We start from the raw sequence: 27127 nt of genomic DNA on the forward strand, positions 1-27127 counted from the left end.
AAAAAAATGGCAAAAATCAATGTTTATGTGCAAGGCGGAGGGGCTCTGTGGCCTTTTTAATGAAAGACTGGACTTTGTAGAAAAAACATGTGCACACGTATGGACAGAGCACGTCACAAAGCTAACATGAGAGAATTATGAACTGTGTTTCTATGGCAAAGGAAAAATACCTATGGGTTCCAATAAGCGCTGCAACAGGACAATAATCATTCCAGACCTGCGAAAAGGAACTGCAGCAATAATGGACTATTAATGGGTTTGAGGCAACAAAGCGCACCTGCACCTCCACCATCCTGGAGGGGCTATTGCGCACTCACAACATTGCATTCTGCGCTGCTGGTCGTACCCCAGGAGCACCTAAAGGGGGAGCTGTGACTGCAGACGGGGAAACAGCACCAAGGCCCACAGACATAGCATTCACAGCACCACCCCCCATCTTTCAAATACTGTCAGAAGAAGAGAGGCATGATCCTCTGTTTTGGAGAAAGCTCTCCTCAAACTACCTGTCTCAAGAATCCTCTGATTTGCTTGCACAGATCCCAAACGAATACAAAGTCTTCAACTCAGCAGAGACATTATTTGCCTCCCTCGTGCCCAGTGTTCAAACAAGAGCGAATGCCAAGTGGCTGCAGATCGTCAGGTAGGAGCTGATCCAACTGGAAAACGACACAGAAGAAGGGTTTAACGTCATCAAGGTGGAACTGAGGGCGCTCCAACTCATGACAAAGCAAAATCGTTATGTCCTCGACCTCCTCACAACTATGTAGTGCAGGGTTTGCAAAAAGATTGGTAGTTCATGTTGCACTTTTGTACCTTCTGCAGGTGCTGTTAATGGGACACTTTCACACATGATAGCAGCAGTGCACAAGCTGGGTGCCAAAATGAAAAAGGAAGCCACAATACAATACAGGAAGATGACTGGATTAACATGGCATTCGGCTGGGTGCCGTCATGGCTTGGGACAATTATGAAGATGCTTGTCCCCATCATTGTGTTCATTCTGATTTTTTGTGTGTGCCAGTTGGGTCTCCGATGCTGTGCAAAAACAATACTTAGTAGCGCAATGATGATGGTGACTATAGGGAATAGAAATCGCAATAACGTGCCTCACCATACTCAGGAAGCCCAAATACAAACAGGAGAGAGCAATGAACCCAAATACCATATGGTAGCAATATACCACACTAGGGATAAGGTGGACAATTATTATCACACAACCATTATACAACCACAGGACCTCGAAAATTATAAAGAGGTATGGGGAGATTTAGACGGGGATGGGGGATGTATATATATGACTTGTACTCCTGAAGAATAAGCCTGACATGGGGAGAGCCTAAGAATTGTGTGCCATGCTTTGATGCCTATAAAGGGTAGCCCTGCCTGGGAAGAAGCAGAGAGAAGGGCGAATTAACGTAGAAATACTGTGGGAGGGTATTCGTTACTGAAGGAGCAAGGAAAGGGGGGAATGTGGGCAAGGATATGGTCCTACCCCAAACCCCTAGGCCTCACCAAAAAGAATAAACATCATCACAGCCATGCATGAAAAAGCCCCCTCCTACTGTGTATGGGTAAGGGCCCTATAACCTAAGTGAAATAGGCTCATAACACTATCCACCTCCCCGTCATTGAACTCCATTTTGTACCAGGCCTAAACGCCATATTTTTACTAGGCCTGAAACCTACCACTCCGGGAGTGCACTCGCACCGCCAGCCTCTCTCGCAGAGGGGCCAAGCCATTCCCACATTAGACCTGCTCCACTTAAGGCTTGTTCTCATGGAAGTCCATCCGTTCACGGTCCTTTCAATGTTGCAATTTTCTAGTATCATTCTTGCACAGAATGTACTCGGCAAAGATCATGGGACATGGACAGGCTACTACAGAAATGCCCATCCATCTCCACTAAAACAGCCTGTGACCCCTCACCCTCCACCTCGTCAGGCCACAGCTCACCCACCCCAACCTCACCATTCCTTTCATAAGCATCTAACCCCCTCGCCCTGGCCATTGCAGAACACCCACTCCAGGCCTAATCTTAGGTAGCAATATATTCTTCCAACTAACAACACATGTCTGATCATATCATGAGGCACCAGAAGTATAGGCAGTAAATCGCGTCCCCAGGAGAGATACGGAGTGCAGAAGGTGCGGTCTCAGTGAAGCCCTGAATGTGGAGGTCGGCATGCTAATGTATTATCCCCTTTCTACAAAGAACCCCCCTTGCATGTGATGTCCAGGTATCCGCCATTACTCAGTCCCTGTTGTTTATCTTAGATAGAAATGTAACACCCGCTTGAACTGACTTTCACCGTAACAATAAGCGCAGAAGACTCACGTGCAACAAGATCGACTGAGGGAGCAACAGCCAATAGACGTCTGGCATCCCCTATGGAGCAGGCGCATCTATATGTTCCCTACCAACCAGCAACCTTGCAACTGCCGCAGTCTAAAATCGTCACCAATGGTGCAATTGTCTTTTATAATATGCTGCCCTTGTAATTTTTGGCAGAGCGCTCTCGGGCAGCAGAGTTCTTTGCTTGCATATTACTTTAATAAACGTTGTTATCCTTGCAATCTCTCCCTCTTGGTCTTATTCCCTGAAGGGGGTGTGTAATTATTGGGACACGTGAGAGGGGGTGTGTCTTCATTGTGTAGACATCAATGTATTGACTGTCTATGAATCCACCTGCTGGACAGTGACCACGGTCTGTCATGGCCTGTGAATTACAACAAAATACAGTTCTAATTTAAATAAATGTTTCTTGTTACAAAAATGAGTCTACCTAAACTCTACTGCTTGCTGCAAATGTTTTCAGTGCATAATATGGCAAATGTTTGTATTCCTCTTTTAGGGGTAAATAAGCTCCCTCCGCTGGAGGAACGCATGGAAGATATTGCTAAGAAGAACACACTGATTACAGAAAGGTATGAAATGTTTCATAGTGCCTTTATTAACATTGACATTTAAAAAAAAAGCATTCTTGATTACTTCCTTATTGACCAATTGCTTTGACATCACTGTGAAATAAGGCGAGGGGAAAGGACAGGGAAAAAATGTAAAAATAGGGGAAAATAGGAAAGGTGTAAGCAAGGAACAGAAAGGGAGAAGAGGTGGGAGACGATAAGGGTACAGAGGGTATCTCCCCATTTTGGAACAGACAAAATAAATATGTAAAACTAAATTATTTTAAACAATTCAAACATTCTAAATACATCATGCTGACCTAGAACAGTAGTATTCCAAATGCCCTTGGTATATTCTATTATTGTACAATTCTCTTTATCTTTTTAAAACGGAAAACAAATGTACAGGACCAGCAACCTATATTTGGGAAAGTATGGCTCATAGTGCTTCACAGTATACAAAAAAACTATTCTTAAACGGCTACGAATTTGACTTAAAACATACACGACACGCTCATTTAGGTGTATTTATTTATTTATTTGCCCACAGCCAAACTCAATTTCTTCATGATGATTTTGGCACATTCCAGTATTGGATCCTGACAGGTTACTTAGTACAGGGTCTTGAGCTTTGCCCAGAACAGACACCAGTCTGGGGACGATTTTGATGTCTCCAATGCATGAGTCTGCAGGACTATAGTTCACTGGAATGTCACAACACTGAGTCCTTTCTGCGCTCATTGACTTCCACAAAAACAAATCGAATGTCCTGATAATAGCTCACTGAATGACACAAATCAGAGTAAACTGAAATTCTGGAACTTTGGACTTATCCCAAAAGATGGCTACCCACACCCTGTGCAGCACTCTGCTGCTCTTGAGTTAGGTTCACGCTTTAAACAATCAAATACAATAAAATAAGGGTTGATTTGCACTTCATTACTCAGCATCTAACCATGAACCGGGGGAAACCACTTATCAGGTGTGATATCTCATCAGAAGATATACGAATCTTTTCATAGATCAGGGTGTCGTCAGCATATGAGTAATATTGCAGAATGATTAATGATTCGTTTGCAGATTTTGTTTGGGTTAAGCTCTACAAACAAGTGAACCTCAGCTCTCCCTCTCCTTGTTTGGCCTTTTTTCTGGTTTTGGCTGCAAGAACTTGGTGAAGCCAACTTTCCCAAGCAAAGCAATACTATGGATATGGATTTTTCAGATTCGTTTAAGGATGGTAAGTAGTTAGCGTGCTGTTTCCTTCCCATGGATCATTCATCCAGTCGGGTTTGGGTCAACTCTTGCGTGACAATGGGCCTCATAATGAGTCCGGCGGTAACCGAGCTGGAAAAACTGGCAGGTTACCGCCAGACTCGTATTACCATTCCGCCTCTGTGATTCCCGGAATTACCGGGGCATTACGACCCCGGTGACCCGGGAATTCCGGAGGCGGAATTCTGTAAGTCCCCATTCCCATGGGGACCATGGAAAAACCGGTCCAGTCTTTGACAGAGCCGGTGTTTCCATGTCCGCCTGCAGGCGGGTGGTGTTAAACCCGCCAGGTCAGACCTGGTGGGAGTGACACCTCCAGCCTGCAGGACTCTTTATCAGCTGGTCTGGAAAGAACGGTGGCAGCGGTTTTACCACCACTGTTCTTTACCCAATGTCAGGAAAAGGATTAGACGAATGTTCCTGTCACGCCTGTCATAGCACTGTCTAAGAAAAGTCCTGCTTGGCATAAGATATCACCCTCTCTCTCTCTCAGCTGCAGCCCGAGTGTTGCCATTTGAAAGACAAATCAAGCGCTTAGTTCATCTGGTACCACGTGTTCCATGTGGTTCCAGTCTTCCCTCTTTCTGTAGCGCGCCTTCCAATGCTAATGCTAATGAAGTTAATCGTGTTGCTCCTTAACCTTTGCTCGCGCTCCTACTTGTCTGCCCATGATGGATCGCTGTTGCCTACCAGAATGAGAAATGGTACGTTTACAATTTTGTGAATGCATGTGTATGCGTACATCAAATGTTATACAGTGTATGTCTGTGTGTGTGTGATTGTGGTTGTGCAAGAATCTGAATGTTTGTACATGTGTGAGTAAGTGTATGCATGTCTGTGGGAGAGTGTGTGTGTGAATATGACTGACTATGTGAGTGCATGCATGTGTGCAAGTGTGATGGGTGAATGTGTTTGGCAGGGGAGAGAGGCCACACCAACATTACAAAAGCTAATTACAGTTTTAATGGTCTGTATATTGTAGGTGCAACATAATTACAGTGATTTATAATGCCGGCATATATTCTGTGAGCAGGATCATGAGAGTGATTTTCAGTCGGATTGCTGCCATATATTTTGGGTAAAATGTCACCAAAGTGATATGCAGTGGCAATGCCAGCATGTATTTTGTCAGCAGCATCATTAAAGGCTTTTTCAGTGGAAATGTTGTCATTTATTTTGCGAGCAACACCATCAAAGTGATTTACATTGTCAATGCCGGCATATTTTGTGGCTGCAGCATTATGAAAGTGATTTACCATGACAATCATTTCATATATTGTGGACATAGACATCTGGAAAATGTTGTAAAATGCTCCTCTGTTTTTTAGAATTCTTATTTTTATAAACAAAAAATGTAAAACCAGTGGAGAAGCAAATACAGTTTATAATAAAAATCCATAGTGCGCAGGCAGTATAATTACAAGATAGTCGCAGTCCATATTCAGTTCATGTATCAGTTAATATTTCATTACATATTTCAGTTCCCCATGGTGCAAATTATCTCCTGGACTGTTCATAAATAAAAGATAAGGGGCCAACTACATCAGCATGATACAAACAGGTATCAAGAGAAAGAAACAACAACCTTTCAAACTCAACCTAACAAACCATTGCAGTTAATGTCGCTGTTGTGTGTAGCCCACCTGTGCAGGTCAGCCCTCATTCTGGCTAACGAGGGAGATTGTGGAGCAGTTCCATTGTCATACGGGGGTCAGAGGGGCACTCGAGTCCTGCCCCCCCACAGTGTGCTATCAATCCTGGGTATGTCGCAGGAATAGACCCCATGTCATCCGGAAGTCTATCTATCCAAAGCCCTATGGATCACCCGTTCATATGTAGCAGCCCTAATCATCTCTGTGTCCCACATGTCAGTCGTCAGACTGCTCGCCGATCTCCACAGTCTCAGCACAAGCTGTTTAGCTACCAATAATGCGGTAGTCACCCATCTCTCCTCCCTGTCTGTGAGGTTATGCAGCCCTGACAAGTCATGCAAGATACAAAGAATTGGGTCAAGTGAGGTGACACTTCCTAGCGTGTTTAGGACCTTTGTGTCAATGTAAGACCAAAAGCCTGTCAGTTTAGGACAGGACCACAAGATGTGCAGCAGATCGCCACCCAAGGATTGGCACCTCCAGCATTTGTCGGCCCTGGAGGGGTCGGCCATCACAAGTTTGCAGGGGGCTTCCAATACCAGTTCTGGATGATCTTGAAGTGTGTGAGTCTAAGCTGCGCCTCCCTAGCACCCCTTTCAAAGCTGCCTAGCATGTGCTGTAGCTTGCCCTCCGGGATCTGCTCCCATACATCTACTGCCAGTTTGTCGCTATCCCCTCATTTTTATGATCTGCAAATGAGAAATCAGGCAAGGTAGCGTAGCGTTTACTGATTAGCCCCTTCTCCTTTCCAAGACTGTGCTAGCTTGATAATAGGTGAGCTTCTGACAGTTGCCTTACTCATCCCCCTTGCCGCTTCTAGCCAGTGTGCTAGTTGTCTATACCTCCATGCTTCTTTGACTGTCAGGCCGAATGACCCAGTTACCTCATCAGACGTCTCCAGTTTGCCAAATCCCCTGAACAGCGCAGCTCACCCAGAATACAAATGACTGAAAAGAGATTTGAAGGTAAGATCGACGTGCGAATCCCCCGTGTTGAGATCAATATGTATTCGGAAAGTTCTTAAAAGAAATAAGTTCATTCAAATTGGATCTTGTACTGTGACAAGTGAAGTCTTTATATTTATTTTGATTTTTGATAGTACACCAGCCGAAACGTGTTTCGACCCTCCGGATCCTTATCAAGGCTGTACATGTGTAGGTAATTAAATAAACAAAAAACATAGTATATAAAAACAAAAACATTGGAGTATAGCAAAAGTAAAGCATGATGAGATAAATTAAACACATCATAGGGACGTTAGATATTGTGAAACAAGATCATCATATCATGGAAAATGAAACAAATAAATTATGAAATACATTCATCAAGCCATTGGTAGGTAATTGTAATGAATTGAAAAGAAAAAAGTGTCATAAAAATTGATTAAAAAGGATACCATGGTTCAGTTGGGCGATAGATGGTATCACATGTGTTGGAGTGACCATTGCTAAGGAACATCAAATAGAATGAAAGGTACAAAGTGAAAAAGGATACATTGAACAAATTATACCTAGTTACAGAGCATTCAAAGTAGCATGCAAATGGGAACATCTCATGGGCATGGGGTATGCACAAGGGAGGACTATGAATAGTGAGGATAAGAACACCAATAAATAGTGGGACTGCAAATTATGGAGAAGGTGCGTAGAAAAGGGTAAGAAAAGAACCATGCGTAAGATAGGTGGGAAATGTTATCCGACACAATTGGGACAGTTTGTCATATACCGTGAATCAATGGAGCACTCAAGTAGCCTTTGAACCAAACGGATTGTGAGGGTAAGGTTACCAATGAGTGGTGTAACTACTGTCTATGGAGTAACTGAGTCGGAAAAGAAAGGGTAGGGACCATATATAAAATGCATACTAAATCTATCAATGGGGAAACACTAGCCTCCAATCCTTTAAATAAAAATCTAGGCAATCCTCAGAAAAAAATGTGAGTAGTACAAGAAAAAAAGAAGTCCAAAAACATAAAGACTAAAAAGGTGATGTTTCAAATTCTGCAAAACAATTTATTAATGCTCTTAATACCCCAAAAAGCACCATGGCATCTGCTGCTATCACGAAAAAATACATGCTCTTGAATCAGAAGCGGAAAGCCAGAGCAGGAAACCCAAAGCCTCTACTAAATCCTATACCACGTGCCCCCTTGGACAAACTGGTAGAGGCCATTGAGAGTCATGAGTCATCGTCAGTAGTTGAACGGTCAAATCCTCAATTGGTCTCTATTGGCACCCCCATAGAGCAGGGAAATTCTATTGACCTTACTGGCCAGACCTCCAGGCAGGATGTAATTCGAAGGGCTGTTGAAGCCTACATGGTTAACTTTGTCCACCTGCCATTAGTAAGTGCACAGCAAACAATCTCTTCCACACATTTGGCCCCCAAAAGAAACCTACGGGAACAAAGCCAACCTCCATCAAATGTTTGTTGTAAATCCGGTTCTAAAGACCAAAAAATAGTCCATTTCGCTCCTGACAAAAGAGGAGGTGCGAATTCAACTGAAAAAACTAGAATAGAGGCGAAAACACTGGAGGGTCAAGGACTAGAAATAGCTATGATGCTACAAGCTCTATTGCCTAAAGCTATATCTAAAAACACACTTCAGCCGGTGGCTGAATTGCAGCATCAACCTGCCACCGGGAAGAAACAACTAGCAGGTCCCTTGCGGGACAATAATTTGAATTCTCTAATCATTGCTTGTCGCCCGGAGATATGCTCTGATTTAAATCATCTAGAAGATGTGGGGTTTGATGACATTGAACAAGTTGAATTTATTGATAAAAACATACTGACAGTTAGCTGTTTGAAGCTGCGCTCTCGTTTGGTTCACAATATTATATGGTCTGCTAAAAATCAACTCTTTAACATAGGTTTCCTGCTGACTATTGGTCCTTCAACAGCTAACGACCTAATCAAAGCTTCAGTGCAAGATGTTGAAGTAGCAGCTATTGTAGGTAACGAGGAACATTTTGAGCGTGATTTGCAATCTAAACGTGAATGTAACTGTGTAGTATCCAGTTAACTAAGCCCACAATTTAAAAAATAGGCCGCTATCATTTGCCTCCTGGAACTCTTGTGGTCACTCCCACTTGTTTAATAACTATAAAGTAAACCTAAATCAGTTTGACATAATTATGTTCCAGGAAACAATGCTCACCAAACCCCCCACCTGGCAAGATCACACTATGCACTTTACTCCCGCTCTGCAGGTCGAAAAAGGACACCCAATGTCGGGACTTCTAACTGCCTTCAAAATTAGTTCTACCATCAAGTTAGTGTCATCTTATTCCCAGAATGCCTTTGTATAGCTAACTATAGTTTCAATCTGTTCAACTTCGTATGCTTTAATTAATGTATATTGGAATCATAATGGTATCAACGATGAAAGTTTCTTTAAGAATATGACTTGCATGTTGGATTTTATTGTGATGTCACCAGAAATCTGTCACACTGTAATAGCTGGCGATCTCAACTTTAATTTTTTTTCGGCTAAACAACTTTTAGAAAACTTCAGACTAATGCAATGGGAACATATGATGTCCTCTCGAGGTTTGTGCATGTTGAATGGATCGTGTGCAGGGGACGTTCCTCCAAAACACACCTGGCAATGTGGAATACACAAAGCCATCATTGATTATATATATGTCGATCTAAAGTTACTCATGAATGGGGTCTCATTTAATGTAATGTCTGTTGGTGACAGTGATCACCAAATTTTAACAAGCCAATGATTGACTCCCTCGAAAACACCTCAAAAGCCAGTTTTCCAGTGAGAAATCACGTTTTTGACACACTGGTTAAAAGGACGAAAACTGAATATCCTGCTCAGTTACGCATTGTCGCTCTTCTCCCTTCAAAAGATAGGGCAACTATCCTGATTAAAAAGACATAAAAATTGGATGCGTTCACACCGGGCTTCCCTTTATCAAAGGGATGGCGAGGCCATGTTGTCTATGACTCGTAATCAAAACACGGCTCAAATGTGGACCTCTCTAATGCAGTTACATCCACTTCCCAAATTATGATACAATCACACAATGTTCAGAGAAGAGCTGGATTGAACATTTCACTAAGATCTATGCAAGACCCTCAACGGTACTGGTGGAGCAACAATGTGAAAGTATCGTGCCATTCCATCTTAATTTCACAAAATGTGATATATTGCACATTATTTCCACACTAAGTGATTCTAAAGCCCCAGGCATGGACGGGCTTTCGAACAAACTATTCAAACTCAATCCGACCCTACAGGCTGAAGTTTTATTTCAAATCTTCAAAAATATTATCTTTACCCAATCTATACCAGCCTCTTGGAGACATGCCATAATTATACCATTGTATAAGAAAGGTGATTGTCAGTTGCCTCAAAGCTACCGTCCGATTGCCATATTAGACGCCCCTGGCAAATTGTTTAGTCGTATCATCTTACACGAGCTAAATGATTGGACGAAGCGCGAACGCAAAAGAGACCCGTTTCAATCTGGTTTTGTCAGCGGAATTGGCACTGCCCCTAACATGTTTGTACTTAATTTGATCAAACACAAATATGTTAATGAAAACCATAATCTCTATGTAGCTTTTGTTGATTTCAGCATTGCATTCAACTCGATCGATCGCCAACTTCTATTTAAGAAACTTCTCCAACACGGCTGTCCTTCTTCGATTCTCACATTAATCAAACTCTTGCACTCGCACACCTCCCTGCAAGTGAGATTATCTTTAGAAGGGTTATTATCAGCCATAATTCCTACTGAAAGAGGTTTAAAACAGGGATGTACTTTAGCGTCTACCCTATTTAATTTCTTTTTGCTAATTATTGGCCTCAAATTTGAGAACATAATAGCTGACTCACCCAAACTAGGTAAACAAAAGGTTACGTGGCTGCTATACGCCGATGATCTGGTGTTACTGTCTTGGCCTCCTAATGGTCTTCAAAATCTTTTACACAAACTCCAGAAATATGTTACTGAGAATAATTTTATTATCAATCTTGAAAAAACCCAAGTAGTAGTTTGCCACAAAACTGCAATAAAAAGAACGAGTAAATCTACCTGGTCTCTTTACAACCAAGACCTAATCGCAGTGTAGCAGTACAAATATTTGGGTCTTCCCTTCACAGAAGTTATGAACGATAACATTTATCGCATAACCCTTGACGTGAAAACTTGCTCACTAACATCACAAGCTAAAATTTTACTATTTAGATATGGTAAATTCACATTAGTTCACATTATTAGTTTTTTTCTACAAAAAGTAACGCCCATAATTACCTACGGGGCAGAGACCGTAGCACCAAAGCCAAGAGCCTTTTGGGATCATTTTGAATCTTGTTTTTGGAAGGGAGTTCTGGGCTTGCCCCAGTGCATCCCTATACCATTGATTCGTTATGAAGTAGGCTTAATTTCTGTGTGCACTCAAGTATTGTGGAAATTCTGTTTGCTCTATCAGAAGTGTCTAATTGGAGCTTCATCCTCCAACATGTTGGGTGTGTTAGCCAACTATCTGTTAATTTCTGGCAAGAAATGGGTGGACTGTGTTCTGGATACTTTAGATAAAGCTAATATCGCCCTTGAACTACTGTTGATGAATCCAACAAAGGCCAAACTGAAATTATTTCATTTTGACTGGATAAGCACACGTAACCAATGTTTGGAATATGTGGACTGTGAAGTGGTAAAGTCAGCCCACAAAAAAATGCGTTTCCCTGAACCTTACTTAATTAAATGTGCTTCCAGTTTCGTAAGAGCCCAGATGATGTGCATCCGCTTGAATTTGTGCTTAACAAGACAGATTTTGGGAAGAAGACAATTGGTGTCCCAAGATCAAACCTTCTGTAGATATTGTTGCAACCACCAATTAATTGAAACATTACGTCATTTAGTGGTTGAATGTCCAGCTTTAAGCTGTTTGAGACACAAGTATTTTCATGCAAAATGCAACTTCCAAATATTCCATTCTAAAGAATAAATATGGAACTACTTGTTAACTAACACAAAGTCTTCTGTTCAGATTGCACTTGCCCAATTTGTTAAGCATGTGACTCCTTATCACGAATCGAGTCGGTATAGCATTGTAACTTTGAATCTTAGTACAAGTTTATTTGTTAATTTGGTCTTAACTCTTAGGTTTAAAATTGTGTAAAATTGAATATTTTATGTTCTCTTTGTTTCTTATGGTATGTTTTTTTTTTTTTTAAAAGTTAATTTAATTAGCCATACCAAAATAAATTTAAAAAATAAATGTATAGGACATATTGGATGTCACATACCGTGAGTCCTGGTAAGTGGAATAGCCACTTGTAGAGTATAATCAGGGTCAAAGCATAGACCTGACAACCTATGTGGAATTAAGAAACAGGTAAACTAATTGTTGATAGCAGTGGATAAGGCTAAAAACAGAGCGAGCGGTTCAGGGAAAGGGACAGATGACTTTCCCTGATAGTATTTATTCAGGATATCAATATTGCAAATTATGGTCTGGTCATTCAATGCGTGGGTCTAAAAATTAAATAAGAAGGGTGGTCATAGGTAGAGGTGTACATGATAGTAAGAAGGTATACGAATAGTGGTGCTAGGGAAAAGAAATTGGGAGGAATGCCTGGCTACTGTACCTGTTTGAGCAGTGAAATACTGTGCTACGAATCCTGGGGCCAAATCCCCATCACAAAGTAGTGTACGTGCCGCTTCCGTCCGTGTTGGAAGCGGCAGACACTAAGTCATAGCTCCGGACACAGTTGTGACATCACGCGCCGGTAGTGCACATGACATCATGCGCCGGTGATACGCACGACGTCACACGCTTGTTGAAGCTGGTGCCGCCATGCGCACCACCGCGATTGCGGCTGAATCTAAGTAAACAAACAAAAAGTCTTGTGAGTTTGTTTAGGTATACATTATCCATGGGGCACAAGATAGTGCAAAGGTTGTTATTTTAATGCTCATTGGGGACGATTAATTAATTACTTATTGGCAGTTAGTTAGATAATATGGAAATGTCAATCTATAGTTATAATGTGGTCACAGAATCATGTGGTGATGGCCAAATGAGATGTTCCCATAATGTTGCTATAAGTTCACAAAGAATAATGAATTTGTAATAGCAGCAGCAATGTTACAAATAATCAAATTAGAAAAAAAATCTATATGAATGTACATGTATAGAGATAGGAGGGAGAGGCTGTCATAAGTATGGATTAGCTAGGTCTATTACAGTAATCTAGAGCAATATCAAGTAATGCCAAAGAAGCAACTGACATTACTAGTACCAAAAAATATATACAGTGTAATTAGACTTGTGATTAAAGGTCTAATACAAAATTAATTATAGAAATACATGCATTTCATGGTCTGTATTGAGGCCTATGTCAGTACAGCGAAAGAGGTAAATGAGCTTTATTCCAATTGTCTGAGTTTGAGGCATGTGTTGCTACCTCGTTTTCCACATTTTACTCTTATCAAACCTATAAAGCGAATGTCTGCTTTGTTGTCCATTTGATGTTGGGTTTGCCTGTGCATCGCCAGGGTCAAGTTGGTGTCCATTTTATTGAGACTGGAGAGATGTTCTCTAATGCAAACTCTCAATTGTCTTATAGTGCTGCCTATATATGGTTTGTGACAAACACATATAATGGCATATACAACTGATTTGGATTTGCAATTGATGAAGTCTTTGATTTGAATTTGTGTCCCACTAGTATCAGCAAATTCTTGACAATTGTGATGTGCATATTGGCATTGGTTGCAATTACCACATTTGTAGAAACCAACAGGTTGTTTCAACCATGTAGAGGAAATTCTGGTGTCAATTAGGTAAAAAAAGGAGGGGCTGAGTTGGTTCCGAAGAGTATTGGCTTTGGTAAAAGTGAACTTGGGCTTTTCTGTGATAAAGGGAGCAAGATCTTTATCCAAATGTAGTAAATGCCAGTGTTTGGATGCAAGTTTGTATAAGGTGGATGAATCTCTTGAAAACTGTGTGATGATTGAAATTGGTCTCCTTTGATTAGATGCTGAAGTATGATGAGCAGATTTGGGAATTAACAGTTCTGCACGATTAGTTTTGGAGTATTTTTGTAATGCTTTGTAAACAGCTCTCATCTCATGATTTGCTTTTTCAAATAGGCCTTTCTCCTCTTGTATAGGTGCCCCAGCTCTGGCTTCCAGCTCTCCCCCTCGGGTGTTCTGAGCCGGCTCCCACTGTTGGTACTCATTGCCTGTGGCTGTTCTGTTGTTCTCGGTACTCTGTTGTAGAGGTTGTTACCCTACTGTAACCCACTGATCCTAGCCTGTTCACTGTACTTGTGCATCACTGTGTTCTCTCTTCTCTTTCCCCCTCCCATTGCACCCCTGCCTTGGACCTCAGTTTCTCAGCCTTGCAAAGTGCCTTCTCGCCTACCTCCCACACCAACTATGGTGCTCTCTATTTACCCCATCTTCTCTAACTGTTTCTCTATCTCCTATCCTTCTCCTCTCACTGAGTCTGGTAGGAAGAAGCTCAAGAAGGACACACTGGTCTCCAACCCATGCATTCCCATCGCTGCCACCTATGTCAGTGCTTCCTCCAGAGAGACTCTCACTGACATCCTCTTTGTTGTTCCTTCACCATACCTGTGGACCCTTCATATGGTCGGTCTGCTCTCTCCTTACTCCTCACCCATTAATGGTGGCACACATTAGGAGGTCCTCTTAGCCCCTTCTATTCCTCCAGAGACATCATTAATGTCTATCTCAATGGTACCATCTTGGTACAAGTGCCTCAGACCAACCTTCTACTTTTCGATAGGCGCCTCCCTCGCCTCATCAACTTTCTTCCTTCTGCCACCCCAGCCACTTCTGTGCTAGCCCCTCTGCCACCTCTGTCCACCATCCTGGCTCCCTTGCCATATTCTTCATTGGCTCCCTTGCAACCCCCTCCCTCTGCTACTCTGGCTCCCTTACAACCCAGCCCCTCTGCTACTCTGGCTCCCTTGCCACCCCCTCTCTCCGCTCCTATGGCACCTTGCCATCTACCTCCTTGGCTCTATTGCCACCCCCTCAGCCGCTACTCTGGCTCCCTTGCCAGCTTTGGCTCTCCTGGCTCCCTTGCCTGCCTCGTCCTCTACCTCTCTGGCTCCCTTGCCAGATGTCTTTCTCCTGGCTACCTCGCCTCTCTTGACTGCCATCCACGTCTTCCTTGGTTCCTCTGCCTCCTCCTCTCTCTACCTCCCAGGCTCCTCTGTCACTTTCTGATGTGAACCCCTGTCCCCTGTGCCCCTCACGTGAAGTCTTTCAAAAGTGGCAACCTGCTTCACATTGCTACTCCAGAGTCATCATTAATGTCTATCTCAATGGTACTGTCCTGGTACAAGGGCCTCAGCCCAACCTTCTCGACTTTCTTCCTTCTGCCACCCCAGCTACCTCTGCGCTGGCCCCACATCCACATTCGTCCACCACCCTGGCTTCCTTGCCATCTTCCTCCTGGCTCCCTTGCCACTCCCTCCTTCCGCTACTCTGGTTCCCTTGCCAGCTTTGGCTCTCCTGGCTACCTCGCCTCCCTTGGCCGCCACCTCTCCAGCTCCTCTGCCATCCACATCTTCCTTGGTTCCTCTGCCTCCTCCTCTCTCTACCTCCCAGGCTCCTCTGTCACTTTCCGATGTGAACCCCTGTCCCTTGTACCCCTCCACGGAAGTCTTTCAAAAGTGGCAACCTGCTCCACACTGCTACTCCAAACTGTCGCTCTGCTGTCAAACACTCCTCTGACATCTGCCACCTCCTTGAACTGCTGAATCTAGATGTTCTCACTCTTACAGAGAAATGGTTTAAGGTTTTTCCACACATCTCCCTGTGGGCTACAAGATGCTCTCCGAGCCCAGGCCCAACAGGTCCGGAGGAGGAGTGGCCCTGATATTTCATGAGTGGATTCTCCATCATTCCCACTCAAGGCTACTCATCCTTTCAATGCCTGGTCTGCAGACTCTCTGTTTCTTCTGGCCCAGGTCACCTCTGCAGGCCACCTGGCCAGGCCACCCTCTTCCTCTCTGAATGGGCTGGCCTCACTTATTCTCTCCTCTATGCTACCTCCCAGCTTCTCCTCCTTTGGGATCTCAGCATACACAGGGACTCTCCTGACTCCTCAGGACTTTTCTGCAACCTCTGTGACTCTCTCTTCCTTTCCCTTCTACCCTCTGGTCCGTCCCACTCTGCTGGACACACCTTAGATGATCTCGTCTCCTCTGACATCCCTCTCTCTAACCGTCCCACTACTCCTCTCTCCTGGACTGATCACTTTCTTCTCTCTTTTCATTTGAAGCTTTCTATTCCCCTGACTATGGCCTACCCAGCACTGCCACCCTCCTTCAAGGTCATCTGACCCATGAAAAGAGTGTCAGTGGCAGACTTTGCCTCCACCTGCTCTCCTCCATCTACTCCTTTTGCTGACTCCCATACTGACACATCCCTTTCCAACTTTCACCTTTCCATCTCTAACACTCTTGACATCCTTGCCTCTGTCATGAGGATCTGCCTGAAGCCTGCCAAAAAGTACAGAAATGGGGAGATTCAGGTTCACCCTCTTATAAACTGGCCTGCCGCCTACTTCAAAGGCAATATAGACTCACCATCCTCTCTAAAACAAAAGAGTGTACATTAAAGCCTGAATTTCTGCAGCATCTGACAACACGGCCCAACGTTTTAAAATCTGCAAGGAGCTGGCCAATCCTGCTGCAGCATCTTCCTCTACAACACCCATGCAGGCCCTTTGCTCTGCCCTGGTCTCTCATTTTACTACAGAAACTCAGGACATCCTGTCCTCACTCTCTTCTGCTCCCCTCCCTCTACCTCTCTCAGACCCTCCTTGGCTGCCCCTTCTCCCCTCTGCCTCTCTTCCCTCTCTCCTGTCACACCTGAGGAGGTTTCCAGACAAGTCCAGTCTATGAAAGTCACATCCAAACAGGTGTCTCCCTGCCCCTCCAGAACCATTAAGTTTTCCCCTCTCCTTTGAAGCACTACCTTGTGCACCCCAATGCTCAAAAAGCCTTCTGCTAACCCCTCCATCCTGGTAAACTATCTCCCAAATTCTATTACTCCTTTCCTAGGAAAACTCCTGGAGAAATTGTCTATCTCCCAGCTAAGCCTCCACACTGAATATGTTGGTTGTCTCCATGACCATCAATCTTGCGTCAGGGCAGCCAGAGGCACTGAAACTGCTCTCCCGAACACCTGTGCAGATTTGCTCTCTAACCTTGACTCTAACTCTCCCTCTGTCCACATCCACCTCGACCTTTCTTCTGTTCTTGACACGCTGAACCACAACATCCTGATCTCCCATCTTCAAGATACCCTGGGCATCACGGATCAGGCTCTGGCACAGCTATCCTCATTTCTCTTGGACCAACCTTCCCAGGTTGAACTTTGGTCCTTCCTCTTCTCAATCACACTCTCAACATTTGGTGTTCCCCAGGGATCTATCCTCTCGCCCTGGTTTTTCAATGTCTATCTAACCCCCTTGGCATGCTTGATCTCTACCTTTTCCTCTAATGTTCAGTGTTATGCGGATGACAACATCTCTCTTTCAGGCTACCCTCGGCCTCCTCCTCACTCATTCCTGACTGTCTTTCCGCTATTCAGGCATGGTGTGCCTCTAATGTTATCTGCCTTAATGCCAGTAAGTTGGAGATCCTTCTCATTGGGACCCCTGCTCCCACTTTTCCTCTTTCACTCTGGCGTGCCCTCACCCTCTTGTGAGGCAGAAAAACCTTGGGGTCATCTTCGACTACACTCTCACATTCTCTCCACACATCTCACACATCTCCAGAAAGTCCCATTTCCAACTGCACCTCCTCAGAGGTATTCTACCTTTTCTCACCTTCCCCCAGAAGTTCACTGTCTCCAGAGCCCTGGTTCTCTCTAGGCTTGACTATTTCAACAGCCTCTTTCTCAAACTACCTAAGTCTACCTTCCGCCCTCTGCAACTCATCCAAAACAGGACTGCAAGACTTATCATTGGCCTCAAGCCCAGGGACTGCATCTCTCTGGCTTTGAAATCCCTCCACTGGCTCCCAGAGGCTGCAAGGATTAAGTTCAAAAGCCTTTGCAGAGCAAAGGCAAAGGCCTTCCAGAGCACTCTGCTCGTCCACTTCCAATTCTCTGTGGGTGAGTCACTTTTCCAAGCAGAGACTGGGTGGTAGATCTCTTTCCTCTGCAGGTGCCTCCATCTGGAATGGCCTCCCTGCCACTCTCCACCTTGAGCCGGACCTCCTTAAGTTCTGGAAGCTCCTCAAGACCTTCCTTTTCTCCTCTTCCTTCTCTCTACCTCTCCCCTGCCAACCTTTCCCCACCTGCTCCTCTTTCTGCCTTGTTTTTACTTTTATTTGTATATGTATCTGTAGTGTATCAAATTGATTAACATGCAATAATTGGATGCTTGTTTTCTTTTTGCTAGGGATATTTTGTAAAAAATATGCAAATAAATAAAATTAAAAAAAATAAACACATCAATGCCAGTTGTGCATTTAATATGGGTGATAAGTTGGGTAGGTGGATTTTAGGGCGTGCACAACATGACATGATTTTTTTTTTATTTTCAAAAACACCACTTAAGAGCAATCAGCATTTTACAGAAAGACAGGCTAGCTTTTGGGATTTTATGAGTGGTTTCACTTTGTCTGCCAGGTAACTCAACAATATACTTTGCAGATATGCACTGGGGCTGTTTTATCGAACATGCACCCATACACAATCAGTTCAACTAAATGTATGTGTCACAACTTTTGGGGGTCAGGAAAGAATTTGGGGGTTTTGGACATTTTTTGGGGAAGTGGGCACATAGTGGATGGTTAATTGGCAGTGTCACACAACACACCACCTACTTGAGCACACTGTAAGCGGTAGACCAGGGAGAACTTTGCACTGGGGCAGCTTGTCTGAACAAGCACACTCACAAAACAAGCAGTTGAATTATTTTGGGGATGAGGACATTTTACTGGTGCCATAAAATTGTTGGAAGCGGTGGTTGCTGGTGATCGCAGGATATGGACATAGAGCTCCACCTCCTTTGTCTGTAGCGTTTGAGGTACAACTCATCACAAAACAATATGTCCATCAAGCCAAAAGCCAAATGTTTGAAGAGGAGAGGAAGGCAGAGTGGAAATGGTGCACAGTTCACTACCAAAATGGTATATGCTGCAATTGCTGGGGATGCATGAATCTTGGGTAGTAGAGTAGTAAAACGTCAGTCAATAAACTCATGTTGTATATCCACTACTGCTACAACAAACTGTGCAAGCATTCCAACTCGTTTGTGGGGTTGGCCTCTAGTCCTTTCAATATCATCTATGGCTTAGCTGTTTCTGCCAGTTCAGTGCAGCCAGCATAAACCTCACGTTCCCTAGCAGACCATCATACATGTCCAGGTTCTGCAGTGGTCTGTTGAGGTGCCAGTTGAAAAGACTGTTACAGAATCTGTGGCAGGAGTAGTAGACGTTCTTGAGGGAGGTTGGATACAGCTCTTAGCAGTTGGTCAGGAGCAGCAGAGCCATAGCCAAGTTAGAGGAGCATGATGTTACTCAGCCCAGAAGCCCCACTGAATCGCCAATCCTTGAATTTGGCCTATGATGTTGATGATGGCTTTGGTGTTGGAGATATTGAAGGTGATTATGATGACCAGCTTTACTACAGTCCTGCTTCTTGTAAGAGAAGACAGTGGGCCTCATTACGACCCTGGCGGAAATCGGAAAACGATGGCGGAAATGCAATACCGCCATCGAATAGCGCTCGGTGCGACTATGACCCGTCACCGCAAAGTACGAAGCCATTAGCGCCACCGTAGTGAACGCCAACGCTAACTGCACAAGTACGCGCGCGCCCCATGCCAAACCGTAAATACCACCATGGCGCAAGGGTACGCGAATTCCGACCCTAGCGGACATGTACCTAACGCCATCAAGCATGGCGGAAAGTACCATTCCGCCATGGTGAGAAGTACGGCATCGCGAATCAACCGTAAACGGCCCCACTGAGTGCCTGTACACCGCTCCCTGCCCACAAAGTACAACTCCCCGTAGGTGCAATGAAGTCACAATGCAACCAGTGAAAAGTACAAGTCACCCATGCATGCCAACGAACAAAAGAATCACAAGAGGGGTCAATGGGAGCTGCAGGGCACAGATGGCACGAATACAGAAGCCATTCCAATGGACATGACCACAATCCCCCCCCCCGAAACGCACGCAAACACAGGCACCTGTGACCAGCAATATTCCGAAAATCACAACATTCCACCAGTCCACCTGGCTGACCGGCATCTGTTACACAAAACCCAATCCCCCGCCCCTGAGCATGACAACATTCAAACAGTCATATTGGCAGCCCCCATCCCTGACCTCACTCCGTAGGCAAACGCGCCCAGCACAGTACCACGCAACTAAACTCCGAAGCTGGAACCCAATGCAGATCTCCTCACAATACATCGCTCCCCAAATAGGAATATGCCACATCACTCGCAAAGAAGAACGCTACACGGCCCATATCAGAATAGAAATTTAATGCACAACAAAATCACCAAGCCCATACAGCCATTAGTCCATGAACTCCAAAACACATATCACCATTGTGGGCTGCATCCGCAAGGAATGACCAGCTACTACTTGTGTGACGCCCTGTTCCATCATGGTACACAGAGCCACATTCACGTACGAAAAGGCAACATGGAAGCGCACAGAACCGCAGGGCCGTCCCAATGGGGAGGCACTAGTCCAGCTGAAAGGCCGAAATGTTGCTCCGAGCCACTAGTACTGCGTAAGGGCATGTGGCCCATTGGCGATCGTCCCATAAGATCGTAATGCTGCTCCACTGATTAACACGAAGCAGCAGGTGTCGGGAGTAAAAGCCATCTGCAGGAGTGGCATACAGATGGCAGTGGCAAAAGGGGAGGAGATACCTGTCAACCAAAAGAAAAGAAAAAGAACAGAATGGCCATCAGAACTACATTCCAACAACTCACTTCAATGATCACACTAAATCCACAGCCATATGCATGCTAGCCCACTCCAAAGGATCATCACCACCCCAAAACCACTTGCGACTCATAACCATCTATATCGAGGTGTAAACACCATCACAAACGAGTGTACCTGTGCATGCGTCTGTCAAAACAGATTCCATCAGATGGGAATGTTAACGTGCATGGACACAAGTGCCTGAAGGCGCGTCGAGACAGGGAGGGCTCACCAAGGCCAGATAGACGATGGTCCCACTATGGCAGCCCTGCATCACATAGCGCAGGGGAGGCAGATAGATTCCAAGAAGCCCTGTACATGGCAAACCCTGTATCAAATCACCTGCCCATGCATCCATGCATCATTCCCTCATCCCGGTATAAAAACGCCTGAATATTTACTCACATAACATTAGAAATTTCCATTGAGTCTGTGCGTCATGCAGCCTGCAAAATCCACAGTGCCCCAGCCCGTAATTCCAGTGTTGTGAAGTAACATGTATTTGGGAACGTCCGGCCTCATCGCCCACGTCGCTATTGCGCATCCCAAACTATTCATATCAATCATTGCTTCCTCGCCATGGCCCCTGTCTCAAGGACATTGAACAATAGAACGTTATATTTGCAGTCAGACCTGTGGGCATCTCCCCGGCGCTAGCTGAAAACCGAAAGCGCCGCCCTTCGAATTCCTCATTTGCAACATCACGTCGGAAAGGCATCTGTGGCCGTTTGAAATCACAAATTAATCCATCTAGTGCGGCTGTGTGTGAAAATGGCAACTCCCTTCACCCACGAATGGGACGCCCCGCCCGTCGTTGCAACTCGGTACAGTGATGCATGAGGGCCCACCGTTACTCGAGTACTACGTTCCACTGACCCATCACAAGTCTGTTCGCGACTGCAAAGATTGTATGTGAAACAATGGGACCATAGCCGAATGTACATATCAACAAATGTTACACGGCCATCGGGTACAAATACATGAATGCAATAGCAAGATGCCATTCCTCGAATTGCAGGGTTGTGTGCGGGACGTGCTCGCCCAAAGGGGAGAGCAGCTTGCACAGGTGGAATGAATCACCACAGGTGGAGGCCATACAGACTGAAAACACATACATTGCACACCCAGTCTCCTCCCACAACCACACCCACTCCGAAATGCTCCCGGCAGGACTCGCGATGTTGGCCCTGGGGGACCTGATAGCACTGCAAGTACTCCAACTCCAAGAAGAAGACGAACACCAACTACAACCGGCCGCACGGAGGAGACGCAGGAGGAGGAGGAGGCCAAGGCAGGGCCAGCAAGGGCCGCCAGCACAGCCACTACCACCACGCAGGCAGCCCGCAATCCCACGCCTCCGAGCACATCCGTTCATCCTCACTGATGAGCAGATCCACACCCTCTACCGTTTGGACCGGGACACCATAGCCGCCATTGTGGACATGACACAGGCTGACCTTGTCAGCATGATAGATAGCCCAACCGCCATCCCACCCCTACTGAAGGTGGTGTCTGTACTACACTTGCCACAGGCACCTACCAGCACACAGTCGGACAGTTGCATGGCATTTCTCAGCCACTGTTCTCACGGACACTATTGCAAGTGCTCGATGCCCTCCTGCAGCACGCAGACGACTACATCTCTCTACCACGCTCGGAGCAGGAAATTACCAACACAAAAGTGGGATTCCATGCACTTGCCGGCATACCGGGTTGCATTGGTGCCATCGACTGCACCCATGTGGAATTGGTCGTCCCACATGCCATGGAGGCCCAGTACCGCAACCGAAAACAATTTCATTCCCTGAATGTACAAATGGTGTGTGACTCCAACAGGATCATTACACATTGTTGTGCCAGATTCCCTGGATCAACCCATGATTCTATGGTCTTGAGGAACTCTACTATACCACGCTACATGGAGCGACACGCAGGGAACAGATCCTGGCTACTCGGTGAGTCTCATTTCATGCATGATGATGTGGGGTATGTGATGCGGCAATGACCTGGCAGGAAGGGGGGGGGGGGTGTGCGTACGTAGCAATGGCATTCCACATCATACGTTTATCGTCCACATACAGGTGATGCTGGGTATCCACTGAAGAGATGGCTCCTCACACCAGTCCGGAACCCACGGGACCAGCATGAGGAGGACTACAACCATGCCCACTCACGTACCCGTGTAGTCATTGAACAGGCATTCGGCCTACTGAAGACTCGTTTCCGCTGCCTCAGCAGGTCTGGCGGGGCACTCCTGTACCGCCATGCGAAGGTTGCAAAGATGGTCATGGCATGTGTCATGCTCCATAACATGTGCGTACGTAGAAATGTGCCCATGCCTCCTGACGCAGAACTGCAAGCACCTGATGATGGTCATGATGAGGGTGGGGATGTGGCAGCACCTCAAGGAGTCTGCGAGGCACCGGAGGGCCGTGACATTCGTCAGCATCTCATTGATGCATGCTTCTAGCACTCACGCCTGGTGGCTGATACATGGACACGGGACTCGTGGCACTGTGTGTGTCTGGTACATGCACAATATGGACTGTACGCCTATGATGGCCTAGTACACAAAGATCATTGTCCACACATCTCATTGGTTGATCGTGCACTGTTTATGGCATATGTGATATCATGTTGAACACCCTATCGACCCGCCACCCAAGTGAGCCCAACACACCCCCTCCACCCTCCTACCTCCCCCCCGAACACCAGTGTCCAAAGAAGCTCATTGTCAGTGGGCTGTCGCTATTGCAGGCCCCCTCTGCGGGTATCAGGGGCACCCCTGCCTGTGGAGCGCAGGTTCCTCCCAGATCTACGTTGGGGGCTGCCCTGGACGGAACTTGCAACGGATGATGTCTCTGCCTGCTCACGTCCATGCATGTCCCTAAGGGTTTGTGAGAGCTCAGTGAGCACACGGCGCACTGCGGCAAGTTCGGCACATACGTCTTTGGACGTCGCATGCAGTTCCCCCCTCAGGCTCTCGGTGCTTCTCTCCATTTGGACTCTCAGGCTCTCGGTGCTACTCTCCATTTGTGCCCTTAGTGTCTCTGTACTTCTCTCCATTTCTGCCCTGAGTGTCTCAGTTGATGTTTCTATGTCTGCCTTAGTGCGCCCACATTCATCGGCATGGTCCTTGAGGAGCGTGGCCAGTTGCTGCTGTTGCACGATTAACTGGTCGAGGGACTGTTGCCTCTGCTGGGCCATGGCCATTTGCGGGGGTGTCACAGAGGGGCTGTTGACCTCATGTTGCCTTGCCACAGGGCTTGTGGGGGATGGCCAGTCGTCGTCTTGTGGGTGCCCCTGCGTGGTATCCTCATGTTGTACGGGATGGGACAAACAGGGGGAATGGGACAGGTCATGGATGGATCTGACTTCGACATCCCCGTCTTCTGTGTCGGAGCATGCTGCCATCAATGGGGTGTCACCTATGGTGCTGCTGCCACCAGAGGCAGTGCCTTCTGTGGCATCCGTTGGGGGGACCTGTGGTGGTGGTGTTGTGGGCATGCTGGCTGCTGGGGTGCCTGTTGATGTTCCCTCCTCTGTGCTGCCACCTGTTGTGTGCAGCTGCCGTGTCTTGATGCGTGCAGCTGAGGTGGAGGGTCTTTGGCCGTTGGTCTTGGCCCTCTTTGCAGGTGTGCTGGTAGGGGTGTCCTGATGCTCGTCGTTTGGATCGGGCCCTGTGGTGGAGTAAAGGAGGGCGAGGGTTATTAATGGGTCTGTGGGTATTGGAATGGCATTGTATCACATGCATTGGGGTGGTACATGAGGGTGATTTGGGTCGGTGCCTTGGAGGTGCTTTCATTTGTGTGTGGAGTGAGGGTGCAGTTGTTTGGCAGCCTGCAGTTAGGGTGTGCCTGCTGGACGTGTGGTGGGTGTTTTAGGGGTTTTTAATTATTTATGTATTTATTGTGAGTTTTAAAGTGCGCTATCAGGGCGATGTGTGTGGACGTTCTCCTGGACATGTGTTTCTGTTGCACTATGTGGACACATGGTACTTCACATGATTGGACATTGTGGATTTAGCATTGTTTTATCTGGCCCACCTACCTGAATCTTCGGATGTCTGCACTCCTTTCTCCATCCCTCCGACTCCCTCTATGCTCTCCATTCCGATGGTGGAGGCACAGATTTCTTCCCAGGGGGTCAACTTGATGGGTGATTCAGGACCTCCCCCGGTGGCTGTGGCAATGTTGCGGTTGGCAGAGAGTATGCTGCGGACGCGTATCCGCAGGTCGTCCCATCGCTTTCTGCATTGCTGTGGGTTGCGGGGTGCGGTCCCCACCGCACTTACCCGCTGTGCCACCAGAGCCCATATGGCCTTCTTGTTCGCAAGTGCCGTCCTGGTCATTTGCGTGGAGAAGACGACGGCAGCATTCTCCTGGAGGGTCTCTGTTAGCACGGTGAGTTCCTCACGGGAGAAGTGGACCTGCCGCTTGTGGTCGCACGCTTTCTTCGCTACTTTTCCCATTTTTCTTGGTTTCGCTAGGGTGGATGACGGGTTGGGGTGTGTCTCGGGGTAGTGTTTTTAGTGGTTGTGTGGTTTTTGTGGTTTTATAGGTGTACGGCGGGATGTTTCCCGTTCCGGGACCATGTTTTTACTTCCGTTTCCATATATTTACGGTCACCGTACTTTCCGGTAGGCGCACACTGCGGTGTCCGCTGTGATGGGTGGCGGTATTGCACCTAGGGCGCCGTACGGCGGCGGTGTGGGCCGTTTTGGGGTCATTTCCGCCATCGCAGACTTTGCACTTCCGCCATGCCGTGGTGCTCGTGCCCGATGGGTCGGAATGGGCCGCACTTTGCTCCTTCGTGCAATGGCGGAAACGATATTTACGCTGTGGCGGTCCGGTCAGTCACTTTCCGCCAGGGTCGTAATGAGGGCCAGTGTTTTTTAACAGCTACGCCTCTGATACAGAGTACAACCCCAGCAGTGGCACACAAGAAGGATTGGGGGACCAATCATAGCCTCAAAGAGCACCTACTTCCATTACAACCCATGAAAGGAATTCTAAACATAAGCAAGAAAACAAACCAAGATCGGAATTAAAACAGGCCAATCCATCTTTATTCTCAGCATATATATTTTCATACCTGGTAGAACACCAACCACTTCCTACAGTACATACAAAAATCCTTCAAATAAATTAGAAGCTATGTTTTATTCTATAGTTATTAAACTGCATAGCACAAGGTTGATATGGGCCGTGGTATTGGTTAAGTTAAAAATCAATGTAACAATCTTTTAAGCTCCAAGAAATATAAGCTATCAATTGTAGAAAAAGCTGACTTAGAAATTAGAACATAAATCATCAGATTTCACAAAAATAACTTCTATGTGTTATTGTTTGTAAGCATAATATTTCCGGTGTTACTCTATAAGGTTCTCAGGGAGGATAGTTATAGGGTAACTGTATCAAGTAGTTCCTTCTGATCACAAGACAATCATATTTAGATCTCTTGTATTCATGTGAAGGAAAGGTGTTGGGAGGCAGATGGTTACATAATCAATAGCTACTGCCCTTACCCCAGCCCAATACCGTGTAGGTGAGAAACGTTACTTACTAAGGCAACCATACCACCCATATCCAAGGCAGGTACAACAGGAGATGGACATGATCTAAGCTAAAGAAGGAAAGAATAAACAAATCGACAATGAAATAATACATGTGCATGCATTACACACGAGGGAAATGTGCAATCAACATGAAGATGAATGCAAACACTAGGTAATATATGCATTTATACATGAAGAATGTTAACATGGCATCCATAAGACATAAAGAATACTAACACAAGCAATGTATAAGCTGAATGCAACATGAATGACATGGAAATATAGCTCATTAATATAGAAATGCAAGAGAAATGGGCAGCCATGTTTTCCAAAATGGAACCCGCAGAACGCTTCTAAGTAAATGAAAGGCCTCAAGACTTCATGAGAACTCAAAATACTGAAATAACAAAAATACAGATCCACACAGAGCTTAGACAGTATCTAGCAACCCAAGCCAAGCTTACCATGAAAGGAAGCACGAGATAACAATTCCCAATACGCAAGCCACATATTCTATGATTAATTAAGAGTACAACTAGCCTTTGTAAGCCAGGTGCAGGACAACTAGAAGCCAAAAACAACCTTGAAAAATAACTCGAGAGAATCCCAGTGGTAAAAGGAACTACAACATTCACATTCATATTAGTTAAATTCCTAATAAAAGCTGGGTGAAATCATTCCAAACGCGGTCTCATCCCGCATTAGCCATAATTGCAGAACACTGTCTATTCATTAGCAACGGACAACGCTAGGACATCTGCCTCACTCCT

The 27127-nt window shown here is 45.7% G+C and overlaps 1 protein-coding gene across 1 annotated transcript in view; it reads left to right on the top strand.

Annotated features, from left to right (window-relative positions):
• The window catches only part of LOC138534995 (dimethylaniline monooxygenase [N-oxide-forming] 2-like), a 584153-nt gene that overhangs the window by 454627 nt on the left and 102399 nt on the right, over positions 1-27127 (top strand). Inside the window, exon 7 of the mRNA XM_069641261.1 lies at positions 2854-2926. Within this exon, the coding sequence (XP_069497362.1) occupies positions 2854-2926 (73 nt within the window). The remainder of the gene's footprint in view (positions 1-2853; positions 2927-27127) is intronic.

This window comes from Ambystoma mexicanum, chromosome 1q, assembly GCF_040938575.1.
Source record: "Ambystoma mexicanum isolate Mex_15411 chromosome 1q, UKY_AmexF1_1, whole genome shotgun sequence".
Classification (NCBI taxonomy): Eukaryota; Metazoa; Chordata; class Amphibia; order Caudata; family Ambystomatidae; genus Ambystoma; species Ambystoma mexicanum.